Source organism: Microtus pennsylvanicus, chromosome 5, assembly GCF_037038515.1.
Source record: "Microtus pennsylvanicus isolate mMicPen1 chromosome 5, mMicPen1.hap1, whole genome shotgun sequence".
NCBI lineage: Eukaryota > Metazoa > Chordata > Mammalia > Rodentia > Cricetidae > Microtus > Microtus pennsylvanicus.
In genome coordinates, this window is record NC_134583.1 from 82,934,336 (window position 1) to 82,959,731 (window position 25,396).

General features: G+C 54.3%; 1 protein-coding gene across 1 annotated transcript in view; it reads left to right on the forward strand.

Annotated features, from left to right (window-relative positions):
* The window catches only part of Muc5ac (mucin 5AC, oligomeric mucus/gel-forming), a 31,036-nt gene that overhangs the window by 4,424 nt on the left and 1,216 nt on the right, over positions 1–25,396 (forward strand). Inside the window, exons 9-46 of the mRNA XM_075975219.1 lie at positions 24–149; positions 339–453; positions 648–786; positions 1,948–2,058; positions 2,565–2,634; positions 2,718–2,855; positions 2,936–3,100; positions 4,583–4,677; positions 5,228–5,354; positions 5,621–5,876; positions 6,027–6,079; positions 6,488–6,588; positions 6,869–7,020; positions 7,246–7,384; positions 7,477–7,590; positions 7,699–7,878; positions 9,112–9,351; positions 9,679–9,835; positions 10,830–10,958; positions 11,223–11,391; positions 11,973–12,016; positions 12,132–12,317; positions 13,031–18,823; positions 19,046–19,245; positions 19,695–19,869; positions 20,205–20,455; positions 20,568–20,751; positions 20,922–21,123; positions 21,584–21,762; positions 22,139–22,229; positions 22,355–22,455; positions 22,595–22,626; positions 23,119–23,281; positions 23,633–23,737; positions 23,969–24,006; positions 24,564–24,686; positions 24,766–24,864; positions 25,275–25,394. Coding sequence (XP_075831334.1) covers positions 24–149; positions 339–453; positions 648–786; positions 1,948–2,058; positions 2,565–2,634; positions 2,718–2,855; positions 2,936–3,100; positions 4,583–4,677; positions 5,228–5,354; positions 5,621–5,876; positions 6,027–6,079; positions 6,488–6,588; positions 6,869–7,020; positions 7,246–7,384; positions 7,477–7,590; positions 7,699–7,878; positions 9,112–9,351; positions 9,679–9,835; positions 10,830–10,958; positions 11,223–11,391; positions 11,973–12,016; positions 12,132–12,317; positions 13,031–18,823; positions 19,046–19,245; positions 19,695–19,869; positions 20,205–20,455; positions 20,568–20,751; positions 20,922–21,123; positions 21,584–21,762; positions 22,139–22,229; positions 22,355–22,455; positions 22,595–22,626; positions 23,119–23,281; positions 23,633–23,737; positions 23,969–24,006; positions 24,564–24,686; positions 24,766–24,864; positions 25,275–25,394 — 10,862 coding nt within the window. The remainder of the gene's footprint in view (positions 1–23; positions 150–338; positions 454–647; positions 787–1,947; positions 2,059–2,564; positions 2,635–2,717; positions 2,856–2,935; positions 3,101–4,582; positions 4,678–5,227; positions 5,355–5,620; positions 5,877–6,026; positions 6,080–6,487; positions 6,589–6,868; positions 7,021–7,245; positions 7,385–7,476; positions 7,591–7,698; positions 7,879–9,111; positions 9,352–9,678; positions 9,836–10,829; positions 10,959–11,222; positions 11,392–11,972; positions 12,017–12,131; positions 12,318–13,030; positions 18,824–19,045; positions 19,246–19,694; positions 19,870–20,204; positions 20,456–20,567; positions 20,752–20,921; positions 21,124–21,583; positions 21,763–22,138; positions 22,230–22,354; positions 22,456–22,594; positions 22,627–23,118; positions 23,282–23,632; positions 23,738–23,968; positions 24,007–24,563; positions 24,687–24,765; positions 24,865–25,274; positions 25,395–25,396) is intronic.

Genomic DNA, 25,396 nt, shown 5'->3' on the forward strand with positions numbered 1-25,396 from the left:
CTTTCTCTCTGGTCTCCCTGCAGCTCAGACATGCCCCCTCAACATGCAACACCAGGAATGTGGCTCACCCTGTGTGGACACCTGCTCCAACCCCCAGCGCTCCCAGGTCTGTGAGGACCACTGTATTGCTGGCTGCTTCTGTCCTAAGGGTAAGATGGAGTCTCTACCTCACCAGTCCAGACACAGGACCTCCAAAGCGCGTAGCTGCATGGGTGGTCATGTTGCCATTCTTCAGCCTTGGTGAAAGACCCTAAGACCCTGGTCCCAAGCGTCTCTGTGCTGCCAAGGTTTACTGAGGCTCTTAGATGACACCTATCACATGGGTTTGCTTTCTATAGGAATGGTGCTTGATGACATCAACGAGACAGGCTGTGTTCCCCTGTCCCAGTGTGCCTGCCTGTACAATGGGACATCTTATGCGCCTGGTACCAATTACTCTACTGACTGCACCAAGTGGTAGGTTTTGAGCTCCCCTTTCAAGAGCCCGCCATATGTCAGGGTTACTTCCCCAGGCTCTGTGGACTGGTTAGGTCCCAGACTGCTGTGGTAAATGCCCTCTGGGCAGAAGCCTTCAGTCTAGATGGCAAATATGTCAGGACTGCTGTTCCTGGGAGCAGTACACAGTATGTCCTTCTTGCCACCCGTAGCACATGCTCTGGAGGGCGGTGGAGCTGCCAGGAGATCCCGTGCCCTGGCACCTGCTCCGTGCTGGGAGGCTCCCACTTCTCCACATTTGATGAAAGGCAGTACACAGTGCATGGGGATTGCAGCTACGTGCTGAGCAAGGTGAGGCCTATGCTGCCCTGGATGGGGCCTTTGACTTGGGTCGGGGGGCTCCCCAGTTATCACTAGTCTAGGCCGCCCATCACTCCTGCACCAGGGAGACCTCGGGAACTTCATGGTGAAAATGAAGGAATACTTCTGCCGAGTGGCCCAGGGCTCCATGGGGTCATTCAGCTGTTGATGGAGCCTCTAGTGCTGATGACTCCTGCTCGTGGCTTTGGCCCTTCTAATCTTGTCTTCTTAAAGAGACTTATTGTTTTATTTATATACTTTCACTTCTGTCTATGCTTGCGTCTCTCTGTGTGAACATGAGCATGGTACCCATGGAGGCCGGAAGAGGCATCAGATTCCCTGGAGGTGGTTGGGAGCCACCATCTGGGTGCTGGGCACTGAACTTGGGCCCTTTGCAAGAACAGAACACACTTAATCATCTATCCACCTCTCCAGCCCCGTCTTATTTTATTTTTATATCAGTTTTATGCCAAATAAATGAAATAGAATGCCCAGTGAATTCCCAAGCCTCACCATCCCCAGCAGTCTCCCTGTACTAACATCTTGCTTTAGTGTGGTATTTGGGTTACGACTGAAAACCAATCAGCCATTACCATCCACGGCAGTGTCTGTCAGGGTCACTCATGTGCATGCCCCAGGATGTGACAAATGTGAACTGTCCTGTATCTACTACTCTAGTGCCACTCAGAAGTTCACCGTGCTGGACACCCTAGACTGCCCCTGAGCATCTCCCTCCCCACCTTGGAAACCACTGATTTTTTTTTTAAAAAAAAAAACAATCGTTTTTCTTTTAAAATACTTTTTTTTAATAATTTTATGTATGTACACAATGTATTTCAATCATCCACCTCCTCCCCCCTCCCAACTCCCCTCAGTCTGTCTCCCCCTACCCCATCTTCCTCCCAACTTCTCTTTTAGAATCCTTGTACTCAGTAGGTGCATTAAGCCCCCTGACAGGGGCTTGGGAGACTCATGGCATGGGCTCCAAGGGGCCCCTCCCTCCTGAAACCAAATGGCTGCTTCTTAGAGTCTATGACAGTGGCAGATGAGGAATTCCCGCAAGGGGAGGCAGCATGGATTGATTGCAGGAGAGGGAAGGTGAGGTGGGCCGGGGTTTGCGCAGTATGCCAGGACCTGTATCGCCCCCTGCAGCCCTGTGACAGCAATATCTTCACTGTGCTGGCTGAGCTTCGAAAGTGTGGGCTGACAGACAGCGAGACGTGTCTGAAGACTGTGACGCTGAGCCTGGGTGGGGGGCAGACGGTGAGTAACATGGCGGGAGCTGAGGGGAGCTCCGGCAGAGGCAGGTCCTGAGGCCGGGTGGGAGGGACGTGTTCACATGGGCCGTCGCCTGCATACACATTCCCATCAGAGAGTGCATGCACTATTTGTGGATCTTTCTGGGGACGACCCTCAAGTGGAACACTGCAACTGTTTGGCTCTGGTACTTTTGCGATTGTACCAGTTGGTTCCAAGAGAAGAGAACTCAAGTATCCATCCAATACAACCCCATTGAAGTTACTTTTGTACATTAATTTCTGTTTTTATATTACTTAGACTATAATTCTTTTCAAAGTTTAGAAAATCAGGGAAAGTATGGGGATAGATCTTAGGACGTAAGTTAACCACATGGGGACTACAGCTTTGTAGCCCAGAACCTCCCAGACCTAGCAAGCACACACCACAGCCTGTGTGGGCTGCCAGGGGACAGTTGGGAGACACTTCCTTGGTCCCATACTGACCCCAGTTGACTCCGGCATTGCTTCTAGGTGGTCACGGTAAAAGCCACTGGAGAGGTCTTTGTGAACCAGATTTATACCCAGCTGCCGGTGTCTACAGGTGAGGGCTGCTTATGATTCTAAATTGTGTATCTCCATCCCACGGGACACCCCCACCCTGAAACTCCTATCTTCTGCCCACAGCCAATGTTACCCTCTTCCGGCCTTCAACCTTCTTCATCATTGTCCAGACCCACGTGGGTCTGCAGCTTGAGATCCAGCTGGTGCCCCTCATGCAGGTGTTTGTGCAGCTGGCACCTGAGCTCAGGGGTCTAACCTGTGGTAAGAGGCCCTGACTCTGGACCTGAGCCCATTCCATTCTAGAGCCCACCTGGGACCTCAACCTGCTCTCCTGTTCCTAGGGCTCTGTGGGAATTTCAACAGTATCCAGGCCGACGATTTCCAGACCATCAGTGGGGTTGTGGAGGGCACAGCAGCCGCCTTCTTCAACACCTTCAAGACCCAGGCGGCTTGTCCGAACGTCAAGAATATCTTTGAGGACCCCTGCTCTCTCAGCGTGGAGAATGGTGAGCCTATGTTCTGTTGGGTGCTCAGGGTTTGGCTTACTTGCTTCCGTTTCTGATCTGGTTACTTCCCCAAGAAGCATTTTTTCAGCCAGCTCTGACCTGGCCTGGTGTCCAGTCGTCTACCCTGAGGCGGTGAGTGCGTAAACTAGTATGTAGTGTGTTGTGTTAATCACATGTTAAAGAAACCCAGAGAGGGCACCAAAACCTGTAGATGTCATCTTGAGGAGTGGAAAAGGGGAAGCTTCCTCTTGGGAAAGGTTGACTGAAAGCGACTAAATTTGAATTCTCCATTTTTCTCCTGGTGTTTTCCATCTGTCTACAGTCTGTAGTCAGAGGCCCATCTAGAGTATTTGATCTCCGTGTTGTCTCTCTGTAACAAAGGGTTTTGCCCCATATTTATTGAGCCGCATGGAAAATATGGCATGAGGAGTGAGTGAAGGATTCTTTCCCATAGAAATGTTTAGCAGAGTTTTACAAAGGAAAAACTTATTTTACTGACGCCAGCTGACCCAGGACCACACTCAAAACCACACAGACCTTATCAGTCTGGGTCTGAATGTTGCTGCCAGAATTTATGGGGGATTTTTTTTTTGCAATGTTGCTTTTGACCTGTTAGTTGCTTCCAGTAAACGATTACACTTTCATTATTCTGGGCCGGGGCATGGAGAAGTACATGCTTCAAGATTAAAACTATACATTTCACTTAGGTAGTAAAGGTAATTACAGAGGAAATCCAAGGTATGGTCAGGTCAGTGACACTGTTCTCTCAAACAGGCTGACCACACAGCAGAACAGCAACTTGAGCACCATGTCTTAAGTGATTGCAAGGCTTATTTGCTAACTCGGCTTCAGCTCCTGCCATAGCTTGGTCTTCCTGAAGGCAAGCGGTATTTTAGAAAATATATTGCTGCAGTTTATAGCATACAGCAGTACAAGTGAGACAAGTGTGGGTGCCTCAGGAAAGAGTGGTGACCAGCACCCATGCCTACCAACTGGCAGGGAGGATATGAGGATCTCCAGCACAGAGTCACAGATGGCTAGGGACCGCACCCGCTGCAGTATGCACACAGGGCATTGGACATTAGGGGCCCTGCTCCAGGGTCAAAGAAAGGACACAAGACTCTAATGTAGTTGTGATGTGACACCGTCCGGCTCCCAAGTAGGGCTGAGGGGGTGCGGGTCAGGATCAGCTGGTACTGCCCCCTTTGCCTCTGTATTTTGGTCCAGAAGTCTTGACTATTGTCCACGGTGATGGCCATTCCCATTCCTAGGAGGTGAGGGCTCTGGGGACATAGGAAAGAAGAGAAACAATGACTATAGCTTTCCAATGCCTCGTGTGTGTCGCAGTAATACCCGTGATGTCACCTGAAGTATGACTCAGCACCCATGATGTCTGTCTGCACAGAGATGCAGGATGTCACGAGATGGGGGAAGCCAGGGCTGGCATGAGTAAGTAGCTGATGGGTTCTCTTCCATCCACAGAGAAGTATGCTCAGCACTGGTGTTCTCAGCTGACTGATGCCAGCGGCCCATTTTCCAAGTGCCACACCACCGTGAACCCCAGCACCTACTACTCGGTAATGCCTGTCTTCCGCTAGCTAGGACTCCGACACCGCCTTGTGTGTCCCCTTCTGGGAGGATCAGAGGACTCTGGAGAGAGGCAATTGAGAGGCAGCAGGTGGCAGGAATATTCTCCCAGTCTGTCTCTCGGAATCCATTCCTGACATCCATGTTCCTTCACGTGTCCAATCATCATTGTTCACTGAGTTTACATCAAGCCTCCGGTCTACACTAGAAACAGGGCTAAACACGAAGCTTTTGAGAAATGCGAGTAACAGAACAGTAAGGAAGACAGAGTGTTCCAGGGCCGGACCTGGTGGGCCACAGAGATAAAGGGCCAGGCTCTTCCCAGAATCCATGTCCTAGAGAGAAGGTTGGCTACATGGGAGCTACCAACACTAAACAAACTAGAGGGGCATGGGGGATGGGCAGTGTCCCCAGGAAGGGAAGGAAGGTGGGAATATGTTGAGTTGTGTGTGTGTGTGTGGTGGGGTGTGGATCCCAGTCGGATGCCAGGCTCCTAGATGTGAAGCTGGCTCCCTGATGCTCTGATGTCCCCACCCCCAGATCTGCATGTTTGACACGTGCAACTGTGAGAAGAGTGAGGACTGCATGTGTGCCGCCCTGTCCTCCTATGTGCATGCCTGTGCCGCCAAAGGGGTGCTGCTCAGTGGCTGGAGAGACGGCGTTTGCAGTGAGTGTTCTGTGGGAAAGCCAGGCTCGCGTTCTCTACAGGACAGGGCCCCACTTATGGCCTAGCAGCTGATTGGATGTTCTAAGGGTCCTATCACTACACCGGTCTCTGAAACTTGGAGACCCAATCTATTGTGACTAAGAGCTCTAATCAGGAGCTTGTCGGGGGAGCTGGGAAGGCTCAAACTGTTAGACCCTCTGTCGTTGTTTGCTGGGCTATGTGTCCACCAGTGTCCTAAGTGTCCCCCTCCTTCTGCTCCCACACAGCAAAGCCTACAACTACCTGCCCCAAGTCGATGACCTACCAATACCACATCAGCACCTGCCAGCCCACCTGTCGAGCTCTGAATGAGGAAGATGTCACCTGCCATGTCAACTTCAGCCCTGTAGATGGTTGCGCTTGCCCTGCAGGCACCTTCTTGGATGATTCAGGCAAATGTGTGCAGGCCAGCAGCTGTCCCTGCTACCACAGGGGATCCACAGTTCCCAACGGCGAGTCTGTGCATGAGAGTGGGACCGTTTGGTAAGATCCTTAGGCCTGGCAGACTCTATTCTCAGGGGGCCCCTGGTCACCCTGCTCCCATGCACGTGTGGCCGTGCAGACAAGGAGGACGTGGCAGGGATTCCGGGGGAGTCCAGAGTGGATGATGTTCTAACAGCCCTCTCCTCGCAGCACCTGCACCCAAGGGACACTGACCTGCATCGGAGGTCCTGCCCCGACTCCAGGTGAGCATATGAGGGAGCCTGTCCACTCTGGGAGAATACATCCAAAGATGTGTCAGTGCTGATACCCTTCCCAAAGGAACAGAGCTGGGGTTAATGATCAGCTCACTGTGTCTGGTACAGTCTGTGCCTTGGGCTCAGGAGCAGGGGAGACGAGGGTATGGACACTGTGCACACATAGTCATGAAAACACTCAGTGTACTCCCAACACACACACACACACACACACACACACACACACACACACACACACACCCTAATACAGAGATGTGCACACTGCCCCCACCACAGGGCAGCCACAGGCTCAGCTGTCTGGACACAAAAGGCTGAGACATTACAGCACTGGTGTCCCTCAGAGAAAGCTTGGCAGGGCCGGATGGCATCGCCTCACTGGTCCCCTTTCTTCTCCAGTGTGTGTTGCACCCATGATCTATTCTGACTGCCGCAATGCCACGTCTGGAGACACTGGAGCTGGATGTCAGAAGAGCTGTCACACCCTGGACATGACTTGTGTAAGTGAGCTGGTTGCTCCCTAATAACCTGCTCTAGGACCTCCTGGATGACCCCCTTACTTCTTTGACCTCTCCCGCTATGGTATCTTTGGACACCTTCAAAGCGAGCTGAGGGCCTTTGGGGCAGCTGGCTAGACTGCGTTCCCAGAGCACCCCTGGATACCCTTCTGCTGAGCTTTCTGCTCCCATGACACCTGCAGTTCTGCAGGCAAAGAGGACATCTCAGCTCCAAACATCCACCCATATCCAATCCCACTCTCCCTCTCCATGTGTCCTACAGTACAGCTCTGAGTGCGTGCCTGGCTGCGTATGCCCGGACGGGTTGGTGGCAGATGGTAATGGAGGCTGTGTTGTTGCTGAAGACTGTCCTTGTGTGCACAACGAGGCCACTTATAGGCCTGGGGAGACCATCCAAGTGGGCTGCAACAACTGGTATGTGAGGGGCACAGCAGGAGGGGTGGGTATCCTGGCTGTCCTGGCACAGAGGTCCTTATTAGGAACGGACTAAGCCCCAGCATGGCCTCTGGTGGACATACACAGCACAGGCTCTCAAGGCGCCTGGGTTCTGCTTTGGTTTCCCATAAGGGGTCCCCACAGAGCCTCTGGGAAGGTTCCCATTCCCTGGGAGCGCTCAGCTGACCTCCATCTTCTATGTAGCACCTGTGAGAACAGGATGTGGCGGTGCACAGACAAGCCCTGCCTGGCCACCTGTGCTGTGTACGGGGATGGCCACTACATCACTTTCGATGGGCAACGATACAGCTTCAGTGGGAACTGCGAATACACGCTGCTGCAGGTACGCCTTACGGACCACCTCACCCGTGGCCATCCACAACCCCAGGTTCTCACCACCCTTCCCTGTCCCCTAATGGCCTTCTGTTCCTCTAGGACCACTGTGATGGGAACGGCAGCTTCCAGGATGCCTTTCGTGTTGTCACCGAGAACATCCCCTGTGGTACCACAGGAACCACCTGCTCCAAGGACATCAAGATCTTCCTGGGGGTGAGTGGGATGGAGGCAGCAGAGCACCCTGGGGCTCCACAGTGGGGGCAGAGATACACCTGAGGGGGTGTGGCCCTGGCTAGCCCCTGAGGACCCCTTGTCACACAGAACTATGAGCTGAAGCTGACCGATGGCAAGGTGGAGGTGGTCCAGAAGGGCATCGGGCAGGAGCCCCCCTACTATGTCCACCAGATGGGCATCTACCTGGTGGTGGAAACCGAAGCTGGCCTGGTGCTTCAGTGGGACAGGAAGACCAGCATCTTTCTCAGACTCAGCCCTGAGTTCAAGGTGAGGCTGAGCCAGGGAAACCCTCTCAGGGGCTGGGGCACTCATGGGGCTGGAGGCATGAACAGAAAGAGACAGAAGCACACAGAGAGATAGAGAGAGAAAGATGGAGACACAGAGAGACACACACACACGGAGATAGAGATGGACAGAAAGAGTGAGAGAGATCAAGCGACATGCACAGAGAGACAGAGAAGGGAGGCTGGGATGTGGCTCAGTGGGTAAAGTGCTTGTTGATATGCCTGATGGCTCAGGCTTGAGGTTCAGTCCCCAGAACCCACATGGTAGAAGAGCTGACTCCCACGAGCTGTCCTCTGACCTCCACAAGAGCTCTGTGGCAATGCATCCCTCACATACACACATACAATAAAATTAACATAATACATTTGGAGGGGGGGTGGATGGGAAGGACATTTAGGAGAGCAGTGAGGAGCCCTTTCTCTGTGTATCTTGCAGCTTTTGTAACATGTGACCACAAACTGGGTGGCCAGTTCTCTTTTGTATCTGGACCCTAGGAACCCAAGGGATGCCAACAGGGCTGCTGTGTCTCTGGAGGTTCAGGAGGGCCTTCCTCGCCTTTGTAGCCTCTGGGGCTCCAGGTGTCCTTGGATTGCGGCTTCATTATCCTAGTCTCTGTCTTTTGCTGCGTGGGTGACTGTGTAGCTGCCTATATTTTTCTTTTTAACAAGGACACTAGACAGGAAAGCCAGGACTCCCCCTGCCTTAGTGAGACCTCATCTCACTTGGCCACACCTTCAAAGATTCTGTTCCTAAGAAGGCTCCCTTCACAGCCCAGGGTTAGAAAGGGACACACATGGGGCCACTGTCCAGCTTGCTGCAGTGTTTTAGACTGCTGTCTCAGACAGACTCTAAGCTGAATGCCAGAGCCCCACGCTCACCCTACAAAGTGACCAAGAGCTGACACCAAGGTTAGGGTGGAGGAAAGAAGGGTGAAGCAGTCTAATAGGAATAATGGAAAGTGAGATTTCCTGGGCTGCCAAGCTGGGGGACTCACAGGCCTCCTGGGACATCATCGGCAGGGGTTGTGTCCTGGGGACAGACAAAGATGGGCACAAGCGCCACACACCACCACTAAACACCAAAGGTCTTCTAAACTCACACTTGCTGCTCTTCCTGCGCTCATCCTTCAGGAAGTTGGGTGGTAATAGAGCAGAGTGTATATCAGGCTCCAGGAAAGGGCTCTGGCCCTTTTCTCTAATCTCTGTGCTTCTATAGGGCAAGGTCTGTGGCCTGTGTGGGAATTTTGACGACAATGCCATCAACGACTTCACCACGCGCAGCCAGTCTGTGGTTGGTGACATGCTGGAGTTTGGAAACAGCTGGAAGTTCTCCCCATCCTGCCCCGATGCCCTGGTATCCAAGGACCCCTGCACTGCCAACCCTTACCGCAAGTCCTGGGCCCAGAAGCAATGCAGCATCATTAACAGCGCGACCTTCGCCACCTGCCACGCCCATGTACGGCATGGGGCTGGGTGGTCTCTGAACTTTAGGATGGAGAAACCATCAACCAAGGGTGTGTGTGTCGGAGGGGAACCCACGTGTGTACAGGAGAATGGGGCACGGTTTGGGGGGTGTTAACTCTGAACACGGACTGAGGAAGCTTGCGGCAACTCCATATCGAGCCAGTCTATGGACACCATGACGTCCTGGCTGGACATTCATGGTCATACATTTGTCACCATGAACACTGGTAGAAACTGGTCCAAATTATTAGGTCAGCATATGCACTAAGAGCTGAGGGAGACAGGAGTCTCCAGAGCCTGAAGCTTCTGTCTCTTACAGGTGGAGCCTGCCAAGTACTACGAAGCCTGTGTGAGTGACGCGTGTGCCTGCGACTCAGGGGGTGACTGCGAGTGTTTCTGCACTGCTGTGGCTGCCTATGCCCAGGCCTGCCACGAGGTGGGCGTGTGTGTGTCCTGGAGGACACCGGACATCTGCCGTGAGTGGGAATCTGTCTGCGTTGCCAAAGGGTGGAACTGGGGGTAAGGTGGGGGATGATGTCCCTTGCTTCTCCTGGCTTGGTTCTGGGCAGCACATACACACACACACACACACACACACACACACACACACACACGCACACACACACCTCCAGCATGGAACTGGAGGTGGGTGATAGATAGCCTGCCCTGCTCCCCTGCTTTGTTCTGACCAGCAAACACACACACACACACACACACACATACACACACCTCCAGCATGGAACTGGAAGTGGGTGATAGATAGCTTACCCTGCTCCCCTGGCTTGGTTCTGGCCAGCACACACACACACACACACACATGCATATATACACACACACACACACACACACAGACAGACAGACAGACAGACACATGCACGCACATGCATACCTCCAATGTGGAACTGGGGATAAAGTTGGTGATAGCCTCCTCTTCTCCCCTGGCTTGGTTCTGGCCAGCACAACACACACACACACACACACACACACACACACACACACACACACACCTCCCTCCAATGTGTGTGCATGTGTGCGTGCATCTGCTTGTGTCCTGCAATCCAAGTACACAAACACTGTAGCAGCTCCGAGGGCTGAGCGAGGATGTCCTGCTGCGAGTGCTCCGGGAGGGACTATAGTTCCAGGCAGGAGAGGCCAGCTCCGTAGGTCTGCCAGGCTGCGTGGGAGGGCCAATAGTTTCCCAAGGCTTGTGAAGCAGAATGAGGGTAAGGATCTGTGGGAGGAAGGCTGACCTCAGAGAATGTTCTACAATGGAGGCATCAGTACCTCTTCTTATGCACAGTCCATGTGAAGCCCTGAGGGACCATTGTGCCTGGGGGCAGCTGCTGGAGCTGGAGAGCCCCCTTCGGTGTTTGCCTTGCTGGCACCCCTATTAGCCGGAAAGCTTTATTTGAGCCGCCTTCTCTCAGGGTGGGGTTCAGGTTTACCCCAGGAAATCTCCCTGCTTTCCAGCGCTCTTCTGTGACTACTACAACCCAGAGGGTCAGTGTGAGTGGCACTACCAGCCGTGTGGGGCCCCCTGCATGCGCACCTGCCAGAACCCTAGTGGAGACTGCCTACAAGATCTTCGTGGCCTTGAAGGTAGGTGGAAGGCTGAACTGGGAGGGGCAGGGTCTGTTGGGTTCCTAGGATCTGGACTGGGATCTATCCTGGGATCCAAGGCCTGGGGTCTTCTGATGGGACCCTTGGTTGTGAGGAATTCTTCCTCATCCCATGAGGATCCTTTAGGGTTTCAAACTCAAACAGTAGTGTGGAGGAAGCTGGGCACTGAGGACAGACCTGGGCCCTGGTGTCAGAGGACTTGGGGGTGGGGACTGTCTAAGACACAGGTCTCTTGGTCCACAGGCTGCTACCCCAAGTGCCCACCAACAGCCCCCATCTTTGATGAGGGCACGATGCAGTGTGTATCCAACTGTACAGTCCACCCCCGCTCACGTCTACCACCCTGCCGTATCAATGGGAAGTCGTACCGAGCAGGTGCGACGGTACCTTCAGACAAGAACTGCCATTTCTGGTAAGTCCTTCAGTTAGAGTGGCCTAGAACCTGGAACGCCATAGGGAGCCCAAGCCAAACTTACAGCCTCAGCTAGAAGCACCCTCCGCCTGAGGTTGCGCTGAGGGGAAAGTGACACCACCAGCCCTGTGGGGCCCCATGCCTTCAGAGATTCAGCTAGGAGGGAGAACACTCTTGTCTTAGGATCAGCTGAGAGGACGGACATCCTGGACTTGCGGCTGAGCTGGGAGGGAGCATGACTATAGCCTAAGGCTCATGTTAAAGGGAGGACATCCTTGACCTAAAATCCAGCTGTGTGTGAAAGTGATGGTGTTCTCAGCCAAGTGTCCTCCCAGGGACGAAGGGACAATGTCTGTGGAAGTCCACCTTGTCTCCATTGGTTATGTATGGATGGGGGCGATGTTTGAGAGAGGGTGACCTTAGTGGAGCAGATCCTGAAAGGCTGAAGGTTAGGACCTGGTTGGACCGTAGCCTCCAGCTTGGGCGGTAACTGGGCTGCTTCATCACCGACACTAAGCCCCCTGAGTGCAGGCAGGTTCAGTTCCCATGCATTCAGTCCCACTTCTTTCTGCCTTTAACAGCATTTGCACAAAGAACGGTGTTAGCTGTAGTTACAATGTTTCAGGTGAGTACCTGCAGCCTTCTCTGAGCTGGAGATGGGCGGGAGGGGAGGAGAGGGGGCAGGAGAGTCATTGCCAGTGTCTTGGCACCCTAACAAGCTAAACATCTATTTCCCACAGCCTGTGTCTGTACCTACAGTGGGCAGGACTTCCATCACGGGGAAGTCATCTACAACACGACAGATGGCATGGGAGGCTGTATCTCTGCACACTGCGGGGCTAACGGCACCATCGAAAGGATTACCGACACCTGCAGCCCCACCACTCCCGTGCCCCCGACCACGTTCTCCTTCTCCACACCAGTTGGTAAGGCAGAAATGACCCGTGGCAGAAAATGCTAGGCTTCCTGGGGGTTGTCTCTCTTTCTGTTGACTGGTACTGCTTCTCTTGCTGAATGTTAGGTAGTGGCTAGCTCGTGGTCTTGGTGGCAGGCCACAAAACTCAAGGAGGGGCCCAAGAGTTGAACATCAGGAACATAGGTAGCCTGCTTTCATCCCACGGCAGGAAGGGATCAGTCTCCTTGGCCCATTCTGGTAGGCCCGGTGCCCATGGTACCACTTTCTGTAGCTACTGGACCCGATCCCAAGGGAGTGAGGGCCTTAGCTTACAGGTTCTAACCACTAGTGGTCCCAGGCCAGTAGTTTGGATGAACATGAGATTTTCCCCAGAATTTATAGCTGCCTGCTTGCCTTACACTGTGTGGATCGATAGATATCCCTCAGGTCTCACCCCCCCTCCCCGCAGCCTAGTTTTGAAGGGTATGAATGTGTAGATTCTGCTCGGGGCATGGCCAAGACAGAAGATTCTGTTTAGATGAGATTAATTTGTTTGTAGACCTAATATACTGTACTTCTGTCCACCCAGAGGTAGGTTCTGAGACAGGCTGAGGGATGTGGCTGTGGTGTTCAGTTTTCAAAGTTAGTGTAACCATGGCGATGAGACCCGAGTGAGGATGTGACCAGGGACTAGGTAGCCAGCCCCAACACCCTAATGCTGACTCCTGTTACCTTTGTCCACAGTCATGACCTCAGTGCCACCCCCCAGCACACATCCCAGCCCTACCCTGAGTGTCGTGTACACAGGGTCCCCAAGCAGGGCAGCACCAACAACCAGCAGCATGCTGTCTGTCGAGACCCCTGCCACAGCCTCCACCTTGACTGCATCTCCGACAGCCTCCACCCTAACCACGCCAGGCTGCGAGGAGGAGTGCTCCTGGTCTCCCTGGATGGATGCCAGCCGTCCTGGACGTGGCATTGACGGTGGTGACTTTGACACTCTGGAGAACCTCCGTGCCCATGGCTACCAGATCTGCCAAGTGCCCAGGGAAGTGGACTGCCGTGCTGAGGCTACCCCCGAGGTGCCGCTTCACGCCCTAGGGCAGCGTGTGGAGTGCAGTACAACGGCAGGGCTGACCTGTCACAACAAGGATCAGGTGTCGGGGCTCTGTGACAACTACCAGATCAGAATTCTGTGCTGCACCCCCATCAGCTGTCCAGCCTCTGGTGGTCCTACCCAGACGACCCATTTGATAACCTCCAGGACAACGACAATGGGGACCACAACCTCCTCAGCCCCTGTCACCTCCCCTGACCACACAGAGAGCACGGTGATGTCAGGTGCCTCTACCCATGCACCAGGTCTTTCCCCCTCTTCCTCACATCCTTCTTCATCAGCTCCAAGGCCCTCCACCCCTGGTCCAGTTAGTTCTACCACAACTAAGACAACTCTGTCCACTACTAGCCCAACGCCAGAACCAACTTCAGCCACATCATCTGTGTCCATATCAACTTCAGGGTCCACCAGGGCTTCTCTGGAGACTACCCATGAATGCAAACAGGAGCACTGCAGTTGGACTGATTGGATAGATAGCAGCTACCCTGGGCCCGGCAGAAACAGTGGAGATTTTGACAGCTTCCTAAACCTGAGAGCCAGAGGCTACAAGTTCTGTGAGAATCCGCGTAATGTTGAGTGCAGGGCTCAGTTCTTTCCCAACACACCCCTGGAGGAGCTGGGCCAGGATGTAACCTGCAACCGAGAGGAAGGCTTGATCTGTCTGAACAAGAACCAGCTGCCACCCATTTGTTATAACTACGAGATCCGGATACAGTGTTGCACAGTGGTGGACATGTGCTCCACCGCTTCGGCTGCCACTCATGCTACCCCACATGAAGTAAGCACGAAAACCAAGACCAAAGGAACCACAAGCTTGCATTCCTCCTCCACCACCGACACCAGTGCTCACACAGCAATGACACACACAAAGACCTTGGCCACAGAGAGTCCACCCATGGTCACCCAGCCAGTGACCACCCACTGCCAGCCCCAGTGCAACTGGACCAAGTGGTTTGACACTGACTTCCCAGTGCCCGGGCCACATGGAGGGGACCTGGAAACCTACAGCAACATCCTGAGGAAGGGAGAGAGCATCTGTCACCGGCCAGAGGAGATCACACAGCTGGAATGCAGGGCTGAAAATCACCCTGAGGTGCGGCTGGAGGATCTGGGTCAGGTGGTGCAGTGCGACCCCACTGTGGGCCTGGTGTGCAGGAACTGGGACCAGCAGGACATCTCCGGGATGTGCCTCAACTATGAGGTGCGAGTCCTGTGCTGCCGTGTGCCTGAAGGCTGCCCTGAGACCACACGTGCCACTCCTGCCAGCTCTCCAGGTGAGACCGTCACCAGTTCAGTGCCTGGCATCACTTCTGTTCATAGAGCAATCAGCACGTCCATGCCTCAAACCAGGACAACCATTGTGCAGACAGCCAGCACCACCTCCACACCCCAAACCAGCCCACCGTTCATAGAACAATCTAGCACCACCTCTGGGCAGACCATTTCCACCAGAGACACCAGAACCACCTCTGAGAAGACAACCAGTACCACCTCCACACCCCAAACCAGCTCACCCTTCATAGAAAAATCCAGCACCACCTCCACACCCCAAACCAGCCCACCCTTCATAGAACAATCCAGCACCACCTCCACACCCCAAACCAGCCCACCCATCATAGAACAATCCAGCACCACCTCTGGGCAGACCATTTCCACCAGAGACACCAGAACCACCTCTGTGCAGACAACCAGTACCACCTCCACAACCCAAACAAGCTCACCCTCTATAGCAACAGTGAGCTCTACCCTCAAAACTCAGACCAGTTCAACCTCTACAGAAATAACCAGTACCACCTCTGGGCAGCCAGCCAGAACCACCTCCACATCTCGAACCAGTGCAGTCTCTGGGCAAACAGTCAGTACAGTGTCCACCTGGGACACCAGCACCATCTCTGAGCAGACAGCCAGGACCACATCCACACCCCAAACCAGCCCACCCTTCATAGAAAATTCTAGCACTACCGCTGGGCAGACGGCCAGTACTATTTCTACCAGAAAGACCAAAACCGCCTCTGGGCAGACAGCCAGCACCACCTCCATACCTAAACCCAAACCAAGTTCTGAGCCTTCGGCCAGTACTACCTTCAAACCCCAAACAAGCTCAACACTTATAGGACATTCCAGAACAACCTCTGGACAGCCAGCCAGCACCATGTCCACCAAGGACACCAGCGCCACCTCAGAGCAGACAGTAAGTACCACTTCCACATCCCAAACAAGCTCACCCTCTACAGCAGCAGTGAGCTCTACCCTCAAAACTCAGACCAGTTCAACCTCTACAAAAATAACCAGTACCACCTCTGGGCAGCAAGCCAGAACCACCTCCACATCTCGAACCAGTGCAGTCTCTGGGCAAACAGTCAGTACAGTGTCCACCCGGGACACCAGCACCATCTCTGAGCAGACAGCCAGGACCACCTCCACACCCCAAACAAGCACATCCTTCATAGAAAAATCCAGCACCACCTCTGGGCAGACCATTTCCTCCAGAGACACCAGAACCACCTCTGCACAGACAGCCAGCACCACCTCCACACCCCAAACAAGCTCACCATTTGTAGAAAAATCCAGCACTACTGCTGGGCAGACGGCCAGGACTATTTTCACCAGGGACACCAGGACCACCTCTGTGCAGACAGCCAGCACCACCTCCATACCTGGATCAAGTTCAACATCTAAAGGAAAAGTCAGCACCACCACCAAACCCCAAACCAGCTCAATTTCTGAGCACACAGCCAACACCATGTCTACCAAGGGCACCAGCGCCACCTCAGAGCAGACAGCAAGTACCACCGACACACCCCAAACAAGCTTACCCTCTACAGCAGCAGTGAGCTCTACCCTCAAAACTCAGACCAGTTCAACCTTAACAGAAAATACCAGTACTACCTCTGGGCATACAGCTAGCACCGTGTCCATCAGAGACACCACAACCACCTCTGAGCACACTGCCAGCACGACATCCTTGGGAAGAACCAGCACCACCTCTGTGCTTGCCACCAGAACCACCTCAGCTCCTCTGAGCAACACAAGCCCTGGGCCTCATCCTGGAATGACTTCCTCCCCACTGACCACCCACTGCCAGCCCCAGTGCAACTGGACCAAGTGGTTTGACACTGACTTCCCAGTGCCCGGGCCACATGGAGGGGACCTGGAAACCTACAGCAACATCCTGAGGAAGGGAGAGAGCATCTGTCACCAGCCAGAGGAGATCACACAGCTGGAATGCAGGGCTGAAAATCACCCTGAGGTGCGGCTGGAGGAACTGGGTCAGGTGGTGCAGTGCGACCCCACTGTGGGCCTGGTGTGCAGGAACCGGGACCAGCGGGACATCTCCGGGATGTGCCTCAACTATGAGGTGCGAGTCCTGTGCTGCCGCGTGCCTGAAGGCTGCCCTGAGACCACACGTGCCACTCCTGCCGGCTCTCCAGGTGAGACCGTCACCAGTTCAGTGCCTGGCACCACTTCTGTTCATAGAGCAATCAGCACGTCCATGCCTCAAACCAGGACAACCATTGTGCAGACAGCCAGCACCACCTCCACACCCCAAACCAGCTCACCCTTCATAGAACAATCCAGCACCACCTCCACACCCCAAACCAGCACACCCTTCATAGAACAATCCAGCACCACCTCTGGGCAGACCATTTCCACCAGAGACACCAGAACCACCTCTGTGCAGACAACCAGTACCACCTCCACACCCCAAACCAGCTCACCCTTCATAGAAAAATCCAGCACCACCTCTGGACAGACCATTTCCACCAGAGACACCAGAACCACCTCTGTGCAGACAGCCGGCACCACCTCCATACCTAAACCCAAACCAAGTTCTGAGCCTTCGGCCAATACTACCTTCAAACCCCAAACAAGCTCAACACTTATAGGACATTCCAGAACAACCTCTGGACAGCCAGCCAGCACCATGTCCACCAAGGACACCAGCGCCACCTCAGAGCAGACAGTAAGTACCACCTCCACATCCCAAACAAGCTCACCCTCTACAGCAGCAGTGAGCTCTACCCTCAAAACTCAGACCAGTTCAACCTCTACAAAAATAACCAGTACCACCTCTGGGCAGCAAGCCAGAACCACCTCCACATCTCGAACCAGTGCAGTCTCTGGGCAAACAGTCAGTACAGTGTCCACCCAGGACACCAGCACCATCTCTGAGCAGACAGCCAGGACCACCTCCACACCCCAAACAAGCACATCCTTCATAGAAAAATCCAGCACCACCTCTGGGCAGACCATTTCCACCAGAGACACCAGAACCACCTCTGCGCAGACAGCCAGCACCACCTCTACACCCCAAACAAGCTCACCATTTGTAGAAAAATCCAGCACTACTGCTGGGCAGACGGCCAGGACTATTTTCACCAGGGACACCAGGACCACCTCTGTGCAGACAGCCAGCACCACCTCCATACCTGGATCAAGTTCAACATCTAAAGGAAAAGTCAGCACCACCACCAAACCCCAAACCAGCTCAATTTCTGAGCACACAGCCAACACCATGTCTACCAAGGGCACCAGCGCCACCTCTGAGCAGACAGTAAGTACCACCGACACACTCCAAACAAGCTCACCCTCTACAGCAGCAGTGAGCTCTACCCTCAAAACTCAGACCAGTTCAACCTCTACAGAAAATACCAGTACCACCTCTGGGCATACAGCTAGCACCGTGTCCATCAGAGACACCACAACCACCTCTGGGCAGCCAGTCAGCACCGTGTCCAACAGAGACACCACAACCACCTCTCGGCAACCAGCCAGCACCATGTCTACCAGGGACACCACAACCACTTCTGAGCATACAGCCAGCATGACATCCATGGGAAGAACCAGCACCACCTCTGTGCCTGCAACCAGAGCCACCTCAGCTCCTCTGAGCACCTCAGGCGCTGGGCCTCATCCTGGGATGACTTCCTCCCCACTGACCACCCACTGCCAGCCCCAGTGCAACTGGACCAAATGGTTTGACACTGACTTCCCGGTGCCCGGGCCACATGGAGGGGACCTGGAAACCTACAGCAACATCCTGAGGAAGGGAGAGAGCATCTGTCACCAGCCAGAGGAGATCACACAGCTGGAATGCAGGGCTAAGAATCACCCTGAGGTGCGACTGGAGGAACTGGGTCAGGTGGTGCAGTGCGACCCCACTGTGGGCCTGGTGTGCAGGAACCGGGACCAGCAGGACATCTCCGGGATGTGCCTCAACTATGAGGTGCGAGTCCTGTGCTGCCGCGTGCCTGAAGGCTGCCCTGATACCTATTGGACTCCCTCTGTGACCACACCCCTCAAGCCCTCATTTCCATTTGTGTCACCCTCATCTGTGTCCCCATTATCATCATCGAGCCCTGCAGTACATTTTACCACTCCTTGTGTGTGCAACGTGTCAGGCCAACTATATCCTATCGGTAAGTGGAGTGTCTTTATGCAGCTTCCTAAGGTACTCTGTTCCTTGATTTTCTTCCGTGAAAGTTCTTGGATTTGGCAGATCGTGCCACAATCGCCTTCAAACATTTCTTGTCTCTTCCTATTTTCATTGAGTGGAAGCCTTTAGTTTGGCAACCACTCTTTGGGGAGCAGACTTTTCTCCCAGTGCCTCCACAAACCCTTCACTTATCTTGATCTTGCAGGATCTATGATCTACAATAAGACAGATCTGGACGGGCATTGTTACTATGCCTATTGCAACCTGACCTGCCAGGTGGACAGAGGGGTTAGTAAGGACTGCCCTTCCACCATGCCGACCCCTGCAGCAGCTCTGTCCACCTCCACATCTCCCATCGTCCCTGTCACCGAGAGGGATCGGTGCAATGTGTTCCCTCCCAGAATGGTAAGTCTATCTGCTATCCTTCCTGGAGACTCAGGGCCACTGTGAAGACCTCGGTGCATTTGCAATTATACCTCAGCTTAAGTTCCCATGAAGATCAGCAACCCCCAGCTGATACAGGATGAGTTTCGGGCTGAGTCTTTTTACGGCTTTGCGTGTCTGGTTCTACCAGTGTGGTATTGATAGTTGGGTAGTTGGGTGTTGGGCCTGAAGGTTAAAACTCCCCCCAATGAGAATGAAGGTATCAGAGGTGATGGTACATCCCATGGATGTAGTGACACATAGAAAGGGGTGAACCTCAGGGGTGGGGCATTTCCACATTGTGGTCCCTTGTAGCCAGGTCCATACTTTGGCAGGGATGAGGCTAAGACAGGGGCTGGAATGGGGCTATAGAACCTTGAGGTGATTCCCTGGCCCAGGGCTCAGACCCACAGCTGGCTTTGTTTCTGCAGAAAGGGGAGAACTGGCCCATGCCTAATTGCTCCCAAGCCACCTGTGAGGGCAACAATGTCGTCTCCCTAAGTCCACGCCAGTGTCCAGAGATGAAGGCACCATCTTGTGCCAACGGCTACCCACCCCTGAAGGTGGATGACCAGGACGGTTGCTGCCAGCACTACCAGTGCCAGTGTGAGTGGGTACATGGTTCAAAAGGGGGGACGTATGACAGAGGAGGAGAGAATGAGGACTCTAGGAAAGACTTTCCATTATCGGGGATGTCGGGATGCCAAGTGGAGAGAACTGAGTCCCAGAGCCGTAGAGCCCAGTGGGAGAAGAGGAGGGTTCTCTGTGTCTCAGAATCCTAGCAGCTTATGAAGGATCGGCCAGGCAGTATCTGAAGGGACCATCCATATGTGTCACGAGGGTACAAAGGTCTCAAGAGTTCCTGATTAGGAGGCTGTGGGGGAGGGGCTGGAGCAGTTGGATGAGAGCCAGCTATAAGGCAAGCTCCCTGGCGCCCACAGGTGTTTGCAGCGGCTGGGGTGATCCCCACTACATCACATTTGATGGCACCTACTACAGTTTTCTGGATAACTGCACATACGTGTTGGTGCAGCAGATCGTGCCTGTGTTTGGACCCTTCCGTGTGCTCATCGACAACTACTTCTGTGACCTGGGTGACAGTGTTTCCTGCCCACAGTCCATCATCCTGGAGTACCACCAGGACCGTGTGGTGCTGACCCGCAGGCCAGTTGACGGGATCATGACCAACCAGGTGGGCATGCCTGTGTGTGTGGGTGTGAGTGCACATGGGTGTGTGTGTACGGGGTTGTGGCAGGCTTGGTCTGGATCGGGGATCTAAACATCCTTCTGCTGTCTGTATCCAGATCATCTTCAACAACAAGGTAGTGAGTCCAGGCTTCCAGCAGAATGGCATTGTCGTCTCCCGTGTGGGTGTTAAGATGTACGTTACCATTCAGGAGATTGGTGTCCAGGTCATGTTCTCAGGCCTCATCTTCTCTGTTGAGGTGCCCTTCAACCTGTTCGCCAACAACACAGAGGGCCAGTGTGGTAAGCTCCACTCTCGATGTTGTTTGGGTATTAGGAGCAGCCTCCCCATGGGCCTAGGGGTTTCTGGCTGTGCACACATGTGGTTCACATCTACTTGTTCCATGGTGGCTTCTCTGTACACTGGGCACAGCTCTGCTGCTCAGCTGGCTGACCCTCATCTCGCCCGCCAGGCACTTGCACCAACGACAAGAAGGACGAGTGCCGCCTGCCTGGAGGGGCAGTAACCTCTTCTTGTTCTGAGATGGCCGGCCACTGGAAGGTGCCCGACCAGCCTGCCTGCCAAGGGCCTCCTCCAACACCAGCTTCAGTGGTACCCAGTCCTTCACCAACCCCGTGTCCGTCATCACCACTCTGTCAGCTCATCCTAAGCAAGTAAGTTTTTAGAAAGTGTGATAGCCTTGCTGGCCCCATCTGCCAAAAGGTGTGGGGTCCTCAAAAGGCTCCTAAGAATAATGAGACCAGCCTTGTAGCCTTGTTCTAGGGTCTGGGCACTGTCTCTAGGGATCTTGCTGGAATGCGGTGGCCAGGTGGACTCGTCTCTGGAGTCCTGCGTCAGTTCCTCTCGTTGCTATGAGCGCAGTCACTGCCTGCACCTGGGCGGCACACAGTGTTGCAGAATAAGGGAGGCTGAGGGGAGAGAGATTTGCAGCGACCAGTGCTCTGGCTGACACCTTTCCTGGTACACACCCAGAGGCGGGATGACAGGGTCATAGGTGCGAAGTCTCTTAGAACCTCACCTCCGAGGGGGTATCACGGATGTGGAAGCCCCCACTGCGAGTGGTGACCCCGGCAGAATGGATGCACACACCGTCACGTGTGTCTTTGCCCACAGCGTCTTCCAGTCCTGCCACCCTGTCATCCCTCCCCTGCCGTTCTACGAAGGCTGCTTGTTCGACGCCTGCCACGGCGTGGACTGGGAGGTGGTGTGCTCAAGCCTGGAGCTCTACGCGACACTCTGTGCCGCCAAAGGCCAGTGCATCCCCTGGAGAAGCCACACCAACAACACCTGTCGTGAGTGTCTAGCCTGGGCCACCTTCCTGTCCTCTTTTGTGAGAACTTAGAGGCACTAGGCAGACAGCCTGGGAAAGGATGAGGACTTGGAGCCTCAAATCTAGTCTTCCCTAGAGGGAAAAGCTCCAGGCTGTGGGTTTGTTTTCAGGAAAGGGGGATTATCTGAATCGAGGTGTCTGTGGATTTAGGGCCTGGGGTGCCAGCTGTCTTGGACAAGCATACGGACCTGGGGGTGGGGTGGAGGTGGAGGGCAGGTTGTAGATAGATACTGAAGGCTTCTGAGTGGGTATCAGCACTCAGCAGCAGCTGGGGCTTGGAGGGTCCCAAAAGTGAGGCCTTGAAATGGCTTCTCAGGGGTGGCTCTCTCTCCACACAGCATTCACCTGTTCTGATAACCAAGTATACAAGCCGTGTGGCCCAACTAACCCTCACTACTGCTATAGGAACGATGACATCAGCACCAGCTTGTAAGTGTCCGCAATCTGCTCCCAGGGCTGACAACCCCTGCGTGTCTGGTTCTGGCACTTGGCTTTCCTAGGCTGGGTTCTTTCTTATTTGGGGGTGAAGGGCCTATCAATTCTGTTTCTTACAGGATCCTTCAAGAAGCTGGCTCCTTCTCAGAGGGCTGCTTCTGTCCAGATAACACAACACTTTTCAGCACTAATGATTCTGTCTGCGTGCCTTCCTGCCAATGTACGTCCCCATAGGCATGGGGGTGGGGCTTGGGGGGCAAGATGTGGCTTGACCCTAGACCCCACTATAGTACTCAGCATGGGTCCTGGTTTTGCCCCATCCCTGTGGCCACCCAGAGTGACAGGACCTCTCTCTACAGGGTGTCTGGGGCCTCATGGAGAACCTGTGGAGGTAGGTATGGATGATGGTGGTTTGCGGCAGGGGCACAGAGCCTGAGGCAGGAGGTCCTGGAAACAAGGGCAGTGCGAGCTGGGGCTTTTGCAGTGTGCCAAAGGCCAGATAAAGGCAGGGAGAGAGCTGGTGTCCGAACAGGATCTGGGAAGATCTTCTCTGGGGCTGCCCTGCCTGTGTTCTGGAGCTGCTGGGTGACCCATGAGGACTGGTCAGCCCTGTTCTTCCCCAGGCCTCCTCCTATCCTGAAGAGTTGTGTTAGGATGGAGGGGAAGGGCTGCTCACCAAACAAAGCCCTTCTTCCCCCCTCTGCTCCTGGCCTCTGTGCCTGGCCTTCAGCGTCTCAGACCTGGCGCTCCTGGAGCCCCCTCCCCGAGGCTTGCAGCACAGCCTTCTCAGCACATGTGGGGCCTGACTCTGAGGCTTGGCTGTAGCTGCCCTTGGGCTGAGTGGCTCCCTCAGAGGTCAGGTTCACGTACCATTCCTCCACAGCCGGGCCATAGCATCAGCATCGATTGCCAGGACTGTGTCTGTAAGGGGGGCACGCTGACCTGCCAAAGGAAGTCCTGTCCCCAGACCACCTGTCCAGAGCCTGGCTTTGTGCCAGTGCCCGAAGCCCTGCAGGCTGGCCAGTGTTGTTCCCAGTTCAGCTGTGGTAAGCCTTTGCTTCTGTCCCCGTACCCATAGGTAGGACAATCTCCTGAGGAGCCATAGGTGTACCAGTCAGCAGCCAGCTCTGTGTACACAGTCCCAGGAGGAAGGGAATAGAAACCTCGCTTCCCAGGGTTTACACGTTGCTTGAGTATAGGGACCCTGCTGTGTCCTGTCTGGTAACGCCCTAGCAGGTGTTCTTTAGGTGTGTGTAGTGGAGACTCCTCTGCCCCGCCTGACCAGAGCCTGTTTCTGGGGTCCTGGGGACCGTCATGACATCCTGTGGTGGGGTAGACCGTCGGAGCAGAAAAGAAGCAGGGCAAGCCCAGCCCCTGACAGCTTTCTCTACCCACAGTCTGCAACTCCAGCTACTGCCCTCCTCCTCTGAACTGCCCGGAGAATTCTAGCCTGCTGGTCGTCTACGAGGAAGGAGCTTGCTGCCCACGACAAAACTGCAGCAGTGAGTGTCCCTGACCCTTCCACCAAGCCACACCTATACCTGGAATTTCCCAGAAGGACCGGCCAGATGAAGGCGCTGATGGTGGGAGATGGGTTGTTGCTTGGGGTGGAGCCCTTGTGGGAAGGAAGCCCGAGGTGCTCCAGCATCTAACAGCAGAACTTATCGATGTAAGTAAGAGTCAGGCTGTGTCCTCGCAAGGCCCAGGCTACAGCCAGTATGTCTTTTGGACAGGTCAGAAGGGCTGTGAAGTCAACGGGACTCTATATCAGGTAGGAACCAGTGGTGCTCAGGCCTATAACCTGCAGGGACTGAGCTTCCCATTTGGGGCTCTCCACCAACCCTTTGGAGCATAGCTGGGGGTCTGAGAAGCTGAGGAGCTCTTGAGCCACTCTTGTCCCTGGCACAGAGCTCCTGCCCAGACCAATGACACAAACCTCTGTGGATGTAGTTCAGAGCAGCGCAGTTAAGGTTGGCCCCAGGATCATTGCAGCCGCCAATACCTGGTGTCTGGATACATCAGGATTTCTATCAGTTCTCTGCTCCCTGGTGTCATACGGGGGATGCCAGCACCTCGTTTCCCCCAGCTGTCCTTTCCCCACACCAATTCCCCAAGTATGTAGTATCTTGGGTCCCCTGACATAGAGACATAGTTATAAGCTCTGCCCTGTGACAGCACCTGATTTATGGTCTCTTCACGATGAGGTAAGGATCATTTCCTAGAGAATGGGTCAGCTTGGTGGGCAGCCAGAGCAACTGGCCAGTCAGTGTACAGGGCAGATCTCTTCTCAGCTTGAGCCCACTAATGCCCAGCCCTGACTCTTCCCAGCCCGGTGCTGTGATCTCCTCCAGTCTATGTGAAACATGCGTGTGTCAGGCGCCCAGCAATCCCCATTCAGATGTCTTTGTGGTCAACTGTAAGAATGAGTTCTGCAATACCCAATGTCCTAAGGTGAGCACTGGCCCCATCCCTGCTCTCATCACCGGGTGCCAATGGCCTGAACCTAGGCAGCATACTATTCTTCCTGCAGGGCTCCGAGTACCAGCCCGAGCCAGGACAGTGTTGTGGGCGGTGTGTGCCGAAGGCCTGCTCCTTTAAACACAGCAACAGCTCTGTCTCCTATTACCTTGTGAGTACCTGGGACTAAGATAGGTTACCTCAGAGAGGGGAATAGAGGACAGAAGCAACAGACCACCGGCTCTGCGAGGCTCCACACAGGCTGGGGCAAAGTCACCATGCTCTCCAAGGAACTACGCACAGTCCCAGGCCGGGGTATAGAGAGCGTGAAACAGACAGCATTTGGACCGAGCAAACAGGGTCCTGGGGGCACTGGACCCTGAGTGGCCTTAATCCTGGGGGCTCAGGGATGATGAGATAGGATCCTGGGGACTCCAGGCTGACTAGGCAGGGTCCTGGAACCTTGGGGGGCACTTGAGAAGCCATCTCTGGCGGATATAGGCCTGGTCTCTCCCTGGAAGATAGTAGGCAGTGGGGAGACAGAGGCTGGGCACTCACTATGCAGACTGGGCCTCCTTTCAGCCTGGTGAGTCCTGGCCAGAACCTGGGAACAACTGTGTGACTCATAAGTGTGAGAATTTCCAAGATACACTCACGGTCGTGACAATGAAGATGGAGTGCCCCAAGATCAACTGTCCACTGGT